General features: G+C 50.5%; 2 protein-coding genes across 4 annotated transcripts; one reads left to right on the forward strand and one right to left on the reverse strand.

The window, feature by feature from the left end:
• Positions 1-228: 228 nt before the first annotated feature.
• On the reverse strand, positions 229-3632 carry tmem176 (transmembrane protein 176). The gene is made up of 7 exons (XM_018738235.2): positions 3520-3632; positions 2080-2213; positions 1734-1844; positions 1275-1331; positions 1047-1196; positions 853-969; positions 229-446 (listed from the first exon to the last, which is right to left on the reverse strand). The coding sequence occupies exons 2-7, from the start codon at positions 2200-2202 to the stop codon at positions 396-398; spliced, it is 609 nt and encodes a 202-aa protein (XP_018593751.1). The 5' UTR covers positions 2203-2213; positions 3520-3632; the 3' UTR covers positions 229-395.
• A 5435-nt stretch (positions 3633-9067) lies between these two features.
• On the forward strand, positions 9068-14387 carry vps37c (VPS37C subunit of ESCRT-I). Of its 3 annotated transcripts, XM_029259026.1 has the most exons (6): positions 9070-9158; positions 9716-9803; positions 10822-10922; positions 12571-12742; positions 12887-12972; positions 13099-14387. In XM_029259026.1, the coding sequence occupies exons 3-6, from the start codon at positions 10830-10832 to the stop codon at positions 13723-13725; spliced, it is 978 nt and encodes a 325-aa protein (XP_029114859.1). In that variant the 5' UTR covers positions 9070-9158; positions 9716-9803; positions 10822-10829; the 3' UTR covers positions 13726-14387. The 3 variants fall into 3 exon arrangements, with proteins under 3 accessions (XP_029114861.1, XP_029114859.1, XP_029114860.1); XM_029259028.1 differs by lacking the exon at positions 9716-9803 and having other exon boundaries at positions 9068-9158; positions 12890-12972; positions 13099-14386; XM_029259027.1 differs by lacking the exon at positions 9070-9158 and having other exon boundaries at positions 9330-9803; positions 12890-12972; positions 13099-14386.
• The last annotated feature ends 741 nt before the right edge of the window (positions 14388-15128 follow it).

Genomic DNA, 15128 nt, shown 5'->3' on the forward strand with positions numbered 1-15128 from the left:
TTCTGGAAAATGTAACATTTACATTTACATAGTAACGGTGAAGAAAACACAGCTAAGAATGAGTAAATTCACGGGGAAATGTTGTATCTTCGACGCCCGCAATACGAGAACACGGCGCTAGCGTCATTACAGGTTCCGCACCTCAGAGCTCAGGGGTCCAGAAACACGTCAAGGAAAACATATTGGAAAAATAATAAAGGAACCACAGCAGTCTAACTGTTTTTCTTATGACTGTCACTGTATTTTATTGAAAAGGAATGAGAATATAGATTTGATTCGTTAAGAAAAAAACATGTAAATGACAATAGCACAGTTCGGTAAGAAAGGGTCCCGCGCACTTTCACAAGACGGGCCGCTCCGAGGGACCCCTCGGACACCTTTGCGCCGAACTTCGGTCAGTTGCAGTCAAGAGGAGCGCCCCCTGCTGGCACATTCTCAGTGAGGGACTGCAGTGGGGAAGGAGAACAGAGCTTCGGTCAGCAATGTCGCGTCACGCTGTGCGTCTGTGCATCTGTGCGTTTGTGTCCAATCGTCTTTTCTGTGATTGCACGGAGACCGACAGAGCAAAGGAACCCTGAACATTTCGATATTTGTGTGTACAGTTAGTGTGTTTACAGTCAGTGTCGTATGTGTGCGCGATCCAAAGGTCGCAGGTTCGACCCTCACCTGCAATTGTAGCCCCCTTGAACAAGGTACTTACCCTAAATTACTCCAGTAAAATTACCCAGCTGTATAAATGGGTAAATAATTGTAACCTTAACACTGTAAGTCACTTTGGAGAAAAGTGTCAGCTAAACGAATAAATGTCAATGTAAGTGTCAGTGTAAATGTGAGTGTTTGTGACGCCCTCACCATGTACGCTGTGAAGCTGCGCCGCTCCCTGTACAGGAGGAAGGAGAGCGTCGCCGAAACGGCCGCTTGCGTCACGGTGAACAGCAGGAGACAAGACTTCAGTCCTCGGCTGAAGGCCTGAGGGAGACGAGACAGAGGTGTAGCGGCGCTCGGAGCTCTCGCCCCGCAAACGGACCCGGGTTCGAACCCCCCACCTGGCAGTAGTACTCCGGATCGCACACGACGTGCGAGCCCTCTCTCTCGCACATCTTCTCCGGGTTGCTGAGGAGGTCGACGAAGTAGAAGATGAGGGCCAGGATGGAGGCCACTGCTGCCGCCACGGTGACCAGCAGACAGACGCGGAGCTGCGGGTTCGAGAGGAAACGGCCGTGAGAAGGCAGCGCGCAGCGAGACGGCGCGGGAGAGCTCACGGCTCCACTTACCAGACGCATATCGCCGTGCTTTTCTGTCTCTATGGCAACCGCTCCCGCCGCGATAAACTGTGCAGCAGAAGGAAGGAGGGAACTCAAGGTGTGAATGTGGAGAGCAGGGTACCTTTCCAGAGCTCCAGAGACACACGCTGCACCTGCAACCCGTGAACTTGGGCCGTGCGACATGTGCAAAGTGCACTTTATGTAGTCCTGCGTACTGTGGTGTTGCACCACCGCGGTCCTGGAGAAACGACGTTTCGTTCCACTGTATACACGCTACGCAGAGGAATGACAATAAAAAGCACTTGAACTTAAACGGTGGCCCAGGGTCAAAGGTGAGGCATGTGTCACGTGGGCTTTTTCCTCCAGGGATGCTGACAGCAATTTTCGAGGCACTTTACTGATGGATGAGGAGCGACAGAGAGCACAGCAACGGAAGAAGCACTGAGCTGTGTTTACAGCACTCTTTACCACAATGCCGCTCCACCAGGGCACTCCGAAGGTCACGACCTGCGTGAAGTTGGTGAAGAGCAGAGGAAGGGAGTAGGACATTACCATGAGGCCCACCATGACCTGGGAGATCTGTGGGGAAAGCGACACGGACCTCTGTGGGCGGGTGGGACAAACTGTTTGCGCACACACCACATGTAAAGCATTTTTCTGCATTGCAAAAATCCGCTCAGCATTTCCTCTCTTACACAAATGCAGGTATGTTCTTGTATGTTGTATGTTGCTATGCTGTTGACAGAAACACGGATGCATTTCCTTGTGTCTTTCGTGGTGGGACAGGCCAGCGTCCCCACTGCCGCACACTGACCCCCAGCGCTTTGGACTCCGCCCTCTGGATTTTCACCCGCAGCATCTGCTGCCTCTCCCTCAGCTTGTCTGCGCTGTGGTCGGTGACGGTGACGGAAAGGTTCCTGGACACGGACACGTCCATGGCTCTTGACCCTGGACGCAGCACAGCGAGGGACGGTGAGGGACGGAGGGAGGGTGGCCTGTAGGGCGGCGCCATTCGCTCCTTTTGCTTTCACCCGCACAGCGTGTCACTGCTGAGCTCAGTAAGAGAACTGATGGAGAGCTACACATATATTTAGGTGCGTCTTCCTACAGATATGTTCACATTCACATTTATTGATTCAGCACATGCTTTTCTCCAAGGCACCTTCCACTGAACACTCAGTAGTGTTCAGCCCACACCTTTACACCCAATGTGACTTACACTGCTAGAGTATAGTACAGTGAGTGACTCATCTACACACACCGAACACACGCTCTCTCTCTCTCTCTCACAGATACATACGCACAATGGGCAATTTAGAGTCACCTGTTCACTTGAAAGTCTTTGGACTGTGGCAGGAAACCAGAGTACCCGGAAGAAACCCACACAAACACGGGGAGAACATACCCTGTTGTGTTAAATGTCTGTGAGACAATTCATGTGAACAGTAAAAGCACACAGAGACAAAGCGTTACATGGAAGCCTGGGAACAGATCGATGGACACATCATTTGTCTCTTGTTACTCAGTCTCCCAAAATCTGGTGTTTCATGTATCTGGTCAGCAGTTATTATATTTTCCTTTGTTCATTTCAGTCAATAATAGACAGAGTGTAACTGAGACTCAGAGTAATGGACAGAAACTCAGAGTAACGGAGACAGAATAACAGAGACTCAGAATAACAGACAGGTACCCGGAATAACAGACAGGGGCTCGGAATAAAGGACAGAGACTCAGAATAACAGACAGGGACTCGACAGGCAGGGACTCGGAATAATGGACAGGGACTCAGAATAACGGACAGGGACCCAGAATAACAGACAGGGACTCGGAATAACGGACAGAGACTCAAAATAACAGACAGGGACTCGGAATAACGGACAGGGACTCGAGAGGCAGGGACTCGGAATAACGGACAGGGACTCGACAGGCAGGGACTCGGAATAATGGACAGGGACCCAGAATAACAGACAGGGACTCGACAGGCAGGGACTCGACAGGCAGGGACTCGGAATAACGGACAGGGACTCGACAGGCAGGGACTCGGAATAACGGACAGGGACTCGACAGGCAGGGACTCAGAATAACGGACAGGGACCCAGAATAACAGACAGGGACTCGACAGGCAGGGACTCGACAGGCAGGGACTCGGAATAACGGACAGGGACTCGACAGGCAGGGACTCGGAATAATGGACAGGGACCCAGAATAACAGACAGGGACTCGACAGGCAGGGACTCGGAATAACGGACTGTACCTGGTGACTGATGTCCAGATGAAAGCAGCTCGACGACGATCTCCCCACTAAGCAAGAAATGCGCGCACTCGGCGGCGACTCTGGGGCTCCTCCAGCCCCCCGACCAACCCCACCCGCCCCGCCCCGCCCCGCCCCGCCCACCCTGGGTGTCCCTCTTCTGTTTTCGCGTTTAATAAATCGGAGAGAATCGCTGCTCGGACCCCTTCGCAACTCTGTCTCCTCACGCCGGTATCTCTGCACTGTATCTCCTCCCTGTATCTCCTCCTTGTGTTTCTCCACTGTGTCCCACTGCTGCGCCGCTCCTCCTCGTTCCTTCTGCGGAGTGGAAACCCTTCACTGACTGAGGTGCGTCTCCTGTATAACAATAATAATAATAATAATAATAATAGTTAACACTGCTACTAAGACAGTCTCCGAGAGCACGGACACAACACCGATACCACGCACGACGTTTTATTCCCATGGAAACACGACCTCGGAATTGTCGGCACTTGAGACTTTGAGTTTGAGTCTCTCTTTCTTTCGAGTCCATTCGGTGAAATCGAGCCAGTGCATTTCCGACGTGTGTGTGTGTGTGTGTGTGTGTGTCGCACGTAAATTCCTTGCTCAATGAACGTTAAATAAGTGTAAAGGAGGGGTTAAAAAGTGTTGCTGTCTCCTCCTTGTGTCTCATATGATCTCTGTCTGTGTCTCATTGTGTCACTTTGTCTCACTTGTCCCACCAAGTCGCTTTGCCTTAATCAATGTGTCCTTACGTCTCAAGTGTGTCTCACTGGGTCTCGCTATTTTGCTCTCCCAGGATGTGTCAGTGTATCTCCATGAGTCCACTCTTGCTGCGGGACTGGGACTGAGAGCTACCCACCAGTGTGTGCTGCTTCTGAGAGTCCAGCACCCCCTCCCCCAGCTTCCCGTCAGGATGTTGGTGTTATTGCTCTCCGGATCATTGCTCCCTGGGCTCCGCTTTCTATCCAATCCCGCTCTCGATGGACGTGTCCTCCCCCGCATTCCACACTTTGACAGCGTCTTTCTTTATCCGCTCTCCTCCTCCGTCCCTCCCTCCCTCCCTCCGTCCCTCCCTCCGTCCCTGCCTCTCTGTCCCTCCCTTTCTCTCTCTCTCTCTCCCTCTCACTGCCTCTGTCTCTCCATCTCGATCTCTCTCTCTCGACGTCCTTCATGTTTCCACAGCGACAAAGTATAAAGATGGCAGTGTTGTTAGTTTCCTTCGTCTCGGTGCTGGTGTCGAGCTTGCCGAAGCCCTGCTGCGGTCGAAGAGGGATACGAGGACTGGTGTCCGTGTGGGAGACCGACCGGCCGTGTCTGCAGGGGACAGATGAAAATGCAGTACCAGCACTTTACCTAGTGGGATTATTTAAAGGGCCACAGCTCCCAGCTCTGAGCACCAGACCCTTCCGTTGTTTACCGCTGTAACGTTCGTTCGTACAGTAAGGGGAGCGGTGATGACGCAACACCTCTGGGCCCGTGTTCTCAGGGGGCCACGAGGTCTCACAGGGAACACACCGATCAACTGGGATTAACTGGGATTAACTGGGATTAGTGCTGTGTAGAGGCACAAGGAACTGTGTTCACAACATCCCTCCACCCCACCCCCACCCCCACTTGTCTCGAACCTTAGGATGCCGCCCTCTACGTCAGCAGGTCCCCAAGCAACCCCGCCTAAACTCTACCAGCCCTTTGTCTTCTGGGACCCGGAGACCATAGCGGTAAGGGACTGTGTGCGGGTTTGAGTCTCAGTAGGCGCATCTGCTTACGCTGCTTACACTGTGGTTTACTGTACTATAGTGTACTGCACTGCACTGTACTGCACTAAACTACACTGCTATAGTGAACTCCGCTGGACTGGACTGGACTGGACTGGACTATAGTATAGGACACGGTCCTCCCTGACCTGCTGTTTTCTCCCTGTCGTCTAGGTGTCAGCGATCCTGCTGGGCCTCTTCCACTTGCTGCTGGCTATGCCCCTGTACTACATGGACATCAGTTTGCCCATGTTCTACCTTCTGCCCATGTGTGTGGGCACCGTGGTACGGGCATCTCCGTGATCCCTGTAAAATGAGAGTTTGTGATTATTATAATAATAATAATAATAATATTATTATTATTATTATTACTACTGCACTGAGTAAGAGACATGCTGACAGGCCACTTGCCCCATGGTTCTGTGAGTACAAGAGATTGACCCTGAAATGTCATAGAAGAGTAAATACTTTTTTCATGACTGAGACAACAGCAGCAGCTCCTCTGGTGCTGAATGTGCTTTAAACTCCACGTGTCGCTGGTGTCCAATAAGCAGCGCATTTCATAACCTCTCTCTTCTGTGTCTGGAAAACGAACATGTTTCTGTGTCTTTGCATTTTGGAACATGAACACTTTTAAGCACAAACTAAAACGGTTGTTCTTCCTTTCCAGGAAGTATTCGTGTGGGAGCTCAGATATCTCCCGGACACTGTGTCAATGTTTGCGGCATTAATGTTACGTTAGGTTTGTATGATCACACGTGTGCCTTCTGCACACTAGGTGTTCATCTTTGCTCTCTTGCAGTGCGTCGTGGCCGGCTCCTTCGGCGTGGCGTGCGAAAGAGCTCCGAGCCGCATGCTGGTGAGCGCTTCACGTGGCCGACGCTCTTCTCCGAGCCCACTTACGCTGATGTACCCGTGTACACGGCACGGTAATTCTTAGTATCATTCTCAGCTCAGCGCGAGTACCTCGATCGAGGGTACTACAGCAGGAGGTGGGGCTCAAACCCAGGATGATCCTCACATGACAGCTCTACAGTTAACGCTTACTCATTTAGCCGACGCTTTTGTCCAAAGCGACTTATAGTGTTACTCTACTCACAGTTATTTGTACAGCTGGGTCATTTTACTGGAGCAATTTAGGCTTAGGGTTACTATAACTAGAGGTGAAATTGGAACCAGCAATCTTTGGATGCAAAGGCAGCATCTCTAACCACCCCGCTGCCTGGTGCCACAAGGTTTTACAGTGAAAGACCAAAGACATAAGTGGTCATGTGACTTACGACGGCCGTTCCATCAGTCGAGGTCGTTGGGGCGGAACCCGGGAAAGTCGCAAGCCAAGTGTACGGTAGCTTTCACGTTAGCTGCAGAGGGCTGTGGTACCCCAAGCTGGATGTGTGTCCAGCGCTCTGCTCAAGCGCCCCCCAGCCCCCGTCCTCGTCCTCATCCTCATCCTCACCCTCACCCTCACCACTACATCCTTCCTCTGTTCCAGCTCAAGGGCTGCGCCTACAGCAGCGTGGGGGGTGTCCTCGGCGCCCTCTGCATCTTGTGTGTATACCGGCCGTCGCTCGACGCTCTGTCCCCAGCGTCCTGCAACATGACGGATGAGGCACACGACCCCTCCGACAGGTGCCCCAAGGAGCTCATCAGTGTGAGTGTCTTGGGGGGTGGTGGGCATGTGCGTGCGTGCGTGCGTGCGTGTGGCGTTGAGCACTAACTTGCTTTCCCTGGCAGGACCTGTTCTCAGGGATTGCAACGACCCTGCTCCTCTACAACCTGGCGACCCTTGTCCTCCATTCACTGCTGTCCTTCTCCGCCTGGAAGGGGCTGAGGACCAACTAGTGCAGGACAGGGACACGGGACTGCTGGACTGCGATCGGTGTCCTCGCGATAACGCCACGATGCACGTTGTTTATAGGGCCGCCCGTTCCATCTCCATGTGTATCAGTGTACTTTGAGAACCTGTGAAACTATGGCCTTTTGTAGAGCTCTCAAACATTTACCACAATCTTACCACAGTCCTTCTGTAATCCTATCTCTTCTTTTCTAAGAGTTTTTATAGTGTGCTTTTTATAAGTGGTATCGTACTGCATTAAACTCCTGGTTGAAACTCTGCCTGTTACTACATCAGGATTCTGCCTCCCAGCATCTCTTGGCTTTAAGTGACCTCCTTAATGTGAAATACCACACAATACTTTCTAACACCATTTCTGTGTTTTGCATCAGCATGGATTCATTTCAGCCGAGGGTTTGGGTTCGTTACACTCGTTTCACTGGTTACATTGGACTGGGCTGTCGAGCTATGGGGTTATGCGCCGCATACTTTCAAACTTCTCTTATTAACAAATCTTTAGTTAAAATATGGACTTGTGGTACTGCATCATAGTATCATATTTTCATTTCTATCATACTTTATATGAATATAAATATTCTTTATCTGCTTAACTTTTTGGAGCATTTGCCCTTAATTACTATTCTGTTTTTGTGTAACCATTGTACTTATTAATACAACAAAATCTGTATACTCCTGAGACCCAGCAATTACTTTTCGTCCATTCTGCAGGACACATATATTATATTGAAAAGCTGTATATGCGACAATGACCGTTAGCACCCAAATTACAGATACACAACTGATTTCGTTAATCAGGAGGAATGGTCTCAGAAATAAGGGGAGCGCATGGCTTTTGCTGACATTGAGGAAGAGGATGTTTCTTGGCACCTCTGTGTTCGAAGGCGGATCTCCTCTCCCTGTGCCGTCTCATCGCTCTTGGTGATGAGGCCTGTGCTGCAGGTGGTCTTGTCAGCAAGTTTAATGGTGAAACTGGAGCCTTGTCTCTACAGCAGGAGGCTCAGCGCTCTGCCATGGGGGGTCCCGTGTCGACGACCAGCGCGGAGGAGGTTGTGCTGCCCACCCGCACATGCCGAGTCCAGCGCACAGTTGCAGAGGGTTGCTCGTTGACCGGTTTTGTTAGCACAACCGTGCGGAATGCAGAGCTGTCGTGTATAAACAGGACTCCAACTCCAACATACCAGTTGTTCTTGTCCAGGTGCGGCAGGGGGGCCGAGCGATCCGGTGATAGTTGAGGAATTTGCAATGGTTTGGCCAGCCATCTGCTGGGGCTCATTATGTTTGATCATCGTTTTGCAGGGTCATATAACGGCCAAGGAACACGAGGCCATTTTACAGGACCAGGGGCACCCTGTAGTGCAAACACTGCTCCCTCGCCGTGTTCCGATGCTCCGGGATGATAATGCCATCATGGACAGCAGGACGAAGTCAAACGCCTTCCATGGTGTCCTCAATCACTAGATCACTGAACATTTGTGGAACGTTCCGGAGTGGAGAGAGTGCAGTAGATCTGGAGGCTTTTCTTCTTGGACAATGAATGATTCAATAGGGTACTTTTCCACTACACGCTGTTCAGCACTTGTATGACAGCATCCCAAGAAGGAGTGAAGCTGGTCTGAAGACAAAGGGTGATCCTGCTCCTTAATACTTGGTCCTTGATTTTAATATGTTTGAATACATATGATTAAACGTTTCCGCTATTTTGTCCACCACGGGTACTTTTAAAACGTTTTGGAATGCATAAAGAATTATTTTAACAATTCTACATTTTTTTTTTTTGCAACGTGATCACCTGACAAACTGTAACAGCTCCTAAAAACGAACCGCCCAGAAACCGGAACGCACACATTCTTCGCGCGCTTTCGCTCTTCCTACCGCTCTGTCCGGCACCGGCCCCGCCTCCTTCTTACGTCATCAGTGGAACATCCCGGTCATGTGCCGCGGGCTTTCTCGCTCGCGAGCTCCTGCAGGTCTGTACCATCACTGCGCCTCAGTTCGGGGACATGTTGAGCCGGCGTTCATTAGTACAGGTATTACTGCTCGCAGAAAAACTGTATAACTTGTGTAAAACTCGATAGCGCTAAGCAGTGTGTCAGAGAGTGGATGTCATTTCTCACATTTTTGGTTGGTTTTTAGCACGCGGACCCGATCCCTGATGCCCAACCCCCCCCCCCCCCCTTGTCCGAACCGCGAATGGACGCGCCTCGACATGGCGCTGCTGTCTATCCGCGCAAAGTGAAAGTTTCTGCACACAGAAAGCGCTCATCAGAGACTGGAGGTGTAGGGATCCGTGGTTCTCTTGTCCTGCGGTCCACTTAGGTGTGTGGTGCATGGTGACACAAACCCTCGGAGCATGGTGTGTGTTTTCTCCCCGGGAAACGCGGTCGGCGCGGTCCTGCTTGTTGTTGTTGGAAGTCAGCCATCGACAGCTTCTACTGTTTCCACTGAGCTTCGGGGAAGCGCTGTCTTAGCTTAGCTTAAATTAGCTTATTTTATTTTAGCCTATCTTGGCTTATCTTATTTTAGCTTAGTTCAGCCTAGCCTAGCCTAGCCTAGCTGCCGAGCTAACAGTTCCGCTCGCACTCAGTTCCCTTGAAGCCTTGTTGTGGACAAGATCTGCGTCGCCTTGGGCTCCTCGCTGACCGCGGCGCTCCTTCCCGTGGATGTCCGTCAATGTGAGTCTGGATCCGGCGTGTCTGGTTATCGAGGTCCCCGTGAGTAGCGCCGTGCCTTGCGTGCGTGCGAGCTAACGGCTAACGGCTAGCTGCTAACTGCTAACTGCTAACGGCTAACAGGCGGCTGAGCCTGAGGCACAGACAGTAAGAGTAAATACACGGTGATGTACCTGAGATACGGTAAAGGGAGATAAAAGACACTCTTTATATAGAAAGTCTAAGGCTAAACAACTCGTGTACACCTGAAGTGGTGAAAATACTGCTCAGATTCATAACATACACAGCTGACGGAGGTAGTCCGTAGTGGGAACATGTTTGTTATTTAATAATATTAGTATTATACTTACTTACAGTATTAATAATATTAGTACTAAATATTAATGTTATTACTATAATATAGGATAGCGACACTATCAACTGACAGATTTGTTCGTTTAGCAGAAACTTTCGTCTTTCCTCCACAGCGAGTGACCAACTCAGCAACTGTTCTGTACAAGAAGAGAAGGATTTGGATCATACAGGCACTGATTGTAGAGTTCGCTCAGTGTGTCGTACAGTCACAGTGTACCATGGTATAGCAGTGTACATTACCAGTAACTTCTTAAAGGTTTATATAATATATGTTACTGAAAACTTTGTAACAAAAATGATTAAACATAACATATGCACCTACATTCATCATGCACTTTCAAGATCGGGTGACGCGAGTCCCAAAGAGGTGAGTGTTGAGACACTTGAGTGTAGAGAGGGATTCAGCAGTTCTGAGTGACAGAGGGAGGTCATTCCACCACATCGGAACCAGAACCCAAAACCTTTGTGCTTTTGATTTTGGACCAGCAGGTTTAATGTTTCCATGATATGAATTCTGTTTTTTTTTTTTTTATTTTATTTTATAAACAGCTTCTGTCTCAGCAGGTTTCTTCAGAGGTTACCAGCAACACACACTAATACAACATTAATGCACCTTATATTTTCAGTACAAACACTGATCAGGTGTGTGTGTCTCTGAAATTTGCAGGCAGGCTGATGGAAAAGCTGGGCGAGCTAAGTCAGGCTGAGCTGGAGGAGCTGTTGGACAATGTGGAGCGTGTCCACACACTGGCACTGGAGTCAGATGAGGTAAATGTGATGGGTGCGTGTGAGACTACGCACTCTTCCCCTCAGGACCTTTTGCCATGGCGGACCTGCCTATCCCTGTTGCTCAAACCCGGCCAGGATTCCACCAGCCACAGCAGGCATCCAAATTATTTACATTTATTCATTTAGCAGACGCCTTTCTCCAAAGCGATGTATAAATATACAGCTGTCCAGGAGTGAGCTTCTGCCAAGTAGTGGCTCTCCTGCAAAAGACCACAAAAAGTAGTACAGATGGAAAAAGTCCTTCTTTTGATCAGCCTATACAGGAAGGACCAACACCCTGGAAAGAAAGACAAAAGCAGCTTTTCCAGCAGCTCAAATCTTCATACTAATGACAAATAACTCCCAGAACCTGGACTTGAGGTGCAGAAGTACCCTGGAAGCCATTGACAGCCTGCCTCTACCAGCGGAGGAAATTAGACATCATACCCTGGACCAGAAGCACTGCCTAGAAAATGCTCATCTGGTGGTTACAGTATTTAGATTAAAGAACCCACTGAGTAGCAAAATAATAGACAGAAGGTGGGGTGTGAGAAGCAGTAGTGCTGTCCACATGTTTCACCAAGTGAGTTGCTTGGACAAGAGACTGACGGTCATTCCCACAGTAGGACCGAGCAAAAACCAGAGAGAGACATGGGAACAAGTGCAGGACTCGCAGAAGACTGAATCAGGCAGCCCCTTTTGATGGGAAGGATATAGCAGCACAACTGCCCTTCATTCCCTGTCCACAGAAAAGGCAAAGGGACGACAGATTGCAGTCACAGCCAGAGATGAGATGGGGGATGATCCCACCATGCTGTAAAACCACAGTCCCAGGGACAGTAAAGAGCACACAGAGGACAGTGAAGGCTCTGAAAGAGCTACAAAACACAAACGCACTGGTCAAGGAAGTGAGTGAAAGCGGTGCTAATGTGATCACGGGGGGAAAAAATACACACGCACAGCTGAACGTTACTTTAGTGCTGTCCCCTATCCAGAGCTCTGACTCTAACCCCAACTGTACTGCGAACCCTGAGAGCCACAGTCTGCCAGTCCCCCGTGGACAACGTCCTCTCAAGCCACATTGAGCCAGGAGCGTCCAGATATCTGTCACACACTTGGCACGTGAAGCTTGTCGAGAGATCTGTGTGATAGCCGGTATTTAGTTTTGTTTGCCCCCCCCCCCGGGACAAAGTGCAAAGTTCAGAGTTGTGTTGCAAGGCCAAGCTTAGTGTGCAATGCCTCGGTGTTGGAGCACAGGACGCACTGCACGTCAACCTCATTTTTACCAGGGTACTTTGGATTTCTTATGTGAATATCCTGTTGAGCTCTGAGGCAAATACTGAGGTGGTGTAGTGTGGTGTGAGGTAACACTGTGGTTCTTGTGCTGCCTCTGTTTGTACCCCCTGCTGAGGTTGCTGCAGTGCTCTTTCAGGTCATCGCTATACTCAGGGTGATCTCTGCTGTACATGGTGACCTCACCGTAAATGCTCTTGGTCCAGGGTTTGAACCCCAGTCCACAGCCCCTCCTCTGGTCTTCACTGTTTACCAGAATCTGACCGAGACCATTTTATGCTTCTGTAACTGAGATCTGCTTCATTTGTTGTTTGAATATGATTTTCAAGCTCCCCCGTTCTGTTTGTGCACTCAGGTGCAGAACCTCCAGCTGGAGAGGGAGATGGCCCTGGCCTCGAACCGCAGCCTGGCCGAGCAGAACCTGGACCTGAAGCCTCGCCTGGAGCAGGGCAGGGAGCGACTGGTGGAGCGCTACTGCGAGCTACAGGAAGTGCGCTCCAGATATGAGCAGCGCTGTGGTCAGAGAGGTGAGTTGGGGTTCTGCAAAAACACACACCACCACTGTAAGACAGACACACGTCACGTTCTGCGTTCGGTCTTCACACACGTTGGCCCTGCTGTACACACAAAGCCCTTTTTGTGCACTTAGTGACAGCTCATTTTTGTCTCAGCAGACAGTGTTGCGGGACAGGTGTCTCCAGAGGGGCTCTTCTCACAGCTACAGACAGAGGGCGCTGCCACAGAGGCTCAGTCCGAGGTGAGTTCTTCCAGCACCCTGAAACCCAGTGAAAGAGCTTTAGTGAAGAAATGTAGGAGAAGGAGAATGTCGTGTGTTCCCTTTCTGCTCCTTTGACACACACCTATTACGTACCACACCTGTCAGGAGCTTGCTGACCACTTCCTGGACGGCTCTCTGCCACTGGATGCCTTCCTGGAGCGCTTCCTATCCCTACGTTCGCTGGCCCACAAGCGCCGAGTGCGGATAGATAAACTGCAAGAGATCCTACGGCAGAAGACGCGCGGCACGGCGGACGCTGAGGGGCCCACCCAGGGGCCAATGGCATCACAGACGTGTGCCAGCCAGCAGGCGGATGCCGGAGTCCCGTTGCCATGGCAACCTCAACAGCAGCAGCACAGCAATGGACAAGGCGGGAATGGGAGCAGCGTCAGCTTTGCGAATGCATCCCAGCCTCAGCCGAGCCCCGCCCTTCCGTACTCTCCATACCCCATTTCCCCTGCGGGGCCCCCCAACCCACCTGCTCCATTTCCTGTTTACCCCAATCCAGGGCAGCGGTTTCCTCCAGGGTCCGGCTTTTCTGAGCGCGCGGCATGTCCTTACCCTGCCCAGCCTCCTTTTCCGATTGGTCAGTTTGGTGCTCCTCCCCCTGCCTACTCATCCCCGTATCCGTACACTAACTTTGGTTATCCGACTGCTGCAGGCTTTCCCCCCTCCCAGGCCCCCACGGGGCCGCCTGCTTTCGGGCCTGGCTTCGGGGTCCCCTTCTCTTAAACCCCACCTCTACCATGTACACTTGGCCTCCCGTATTTCCGTGCCCCTCTCTGTCCGTGCCCTTCTCCAGAGCCCTGCGCGGGGTCCGTGACCTGGGTGTCCTGGTCAGGATCCTGCGGTGCAGTGTGTTGTCTCTGGCGTTGTCCTTCCGAGGGCTGGCAGTGCACTGGTTTTGGAGGCCTCTTCCCTCCCTCCTGTGTCCCCCATGCGGGAGCTGCCATAAACGGCAGGCGGCGCTGACCTGAAACACTCAGTAGCTGGTGGCCATTTTGCCAGCGGTCCGTGGTCACCTCGGGGGGTGGGGGGGTCTCTGGTTGTGGACACACTTTGAAAAGTAAGACAATCTGAGACCCCTGTCTGTCTTTCTGTTTCTGTCTGTCTCTGCACTTCCTGTGCCCTGCCCTGAGCTGTCTTGCACCCTGACCCCCTCCCCCCCCTGCATGACTAGAGCCATGCTGCAATTTGTATAAATTCACTGTACGATGCTCTATCAGTTATTTGTAGTTTGAACTCCCGGTACCAACCAATGTGGGTGCGGATCTTACTGTGTTGGTGGTGTGTGAGGAGATTTGATTTTGCAAAGGGGGAGCGAAGGAAGCGCTTGACGTTGAAAGCATTAACACTGCGTTCAGAAGGTTTAGTTCCGATGTGCTCTTCTGGTGGTGACTGTAATCTCTTGAGTTTATGTCAATATTAAATATTGATCTTGAGTCACCTGCTTTGAATGGTCTCGGTCTTGTAAGCCGTCTCTTTTAGCTCACACTTTCTTTCGGGATGCTTTCTCACATGTCCACATTGGGTGTGATGCAAGAATGAAGTGGAGAACAAGCTGGAGTTGCATTGGAGTTGGTGTGGCACTTAGACCTGCTGCCTGGTACTCAAATGACACAAAGGACCCAGGTTTGAGTCCCATCTCCTGCAGCAGTAGCCTTGAGCAAGGTACTGTATTTACCCCGAATGGAGACAGTAAAAATGACCCTGCTGCGTAAACGGGTAAGTGAACCAGGTGAGAGAGGTTGTGGCTCAATTGACTGTTTTATTCCTCCTTCTCCCCAGAATTCCTAAATGATAGTAACCAAACAATTAGAAATCAAACGTAATGACCAATTATATATTATGTAACCAATTAGTATTAATCATTTATTGTATTTTAGAATTATGTATCTATCTTTCAGTTGATATCAAATTACTTTGTCGCTTTGCCGTAAGCTCAAGTGTACAGGTGAAGGTCTTTGCTTTCTCTGCAACTCTTCGCCATAACTTACAAATATACAGACCGCAAAAAATGTACAGAGTACATACCTGTATAGTATGTACAGTATTCACATAATACAATATACACAACATACAGGTAGGAGTTGAGATGTACAGGTGCAGTACACATGGGAGGTAGAGGGGGTTGT

Source organism: Scleropages formosus, chromosome 16, assembly GCF_900964775.1.
Source record: "Scleropages formosus chromosome 16, fSclFor1.1, whole genome shotgun sequence".
NCBI classification, from domain to species: domain Eukaryota; kingdom Metazoa; phylum Chordata; class Actinopteri; order Osteoglossiformes; family Osteoglossidae; genus Scleropages; species Scleropages formosus.

What these genes read in the sequence shown, in the direction of transcription:
- vps37c (XM_029259026.1), top strand. Translation starts at nt 10,830, where the DNA reads ATGGAAAAGCTGGGCGAGCTAAGTCAGGCTGAGCTGGAGGAGCTGTTG. An exon ending in TGGCACTGGAGTCAGATGAG is followed by an intron (nt 10,923 to 12,570) that starts GTAAATGTGATG and finishes TTGTGCACTCAG; the next exon opens with GTGCAGAACCTCCAGCTGGA. An exon ending in GCAGCGCTGTGGTCAGAGAG is followed by an intron (nt 12,743 to 12,886) that starts GTGAGTTGGGGT and finishes TTTTTGTCTCAG; the next exon opens with CAGACAGTGTTGCGGGACAG.
- tmem176 (XM_018738235.2), bottom strand. Translation starts at nt 2,202, where the DNA reads ATGGACGTGTCCGTGTCCAGGAACCTTTCCGTCACCGTCACCGACCAC. An exon ending in ATCCGGAGTACTACTGCCAG is followed by an intron (nt 970 to 1,046) that starts GTGGGGGGTTCG and finishes CGTCTCCCTCAG; the next exon opens with GCCTTCAGCCGAGGACTGAA. An exon ending in GCAGCTTCACAGCGTACATG is followed by an intron (nt 447 to 852) that starts GTGAGGGCGTCA and finishes TCCCCACTGCAG; the next exon opens with TCCCTCACTGAGAATGTGCC.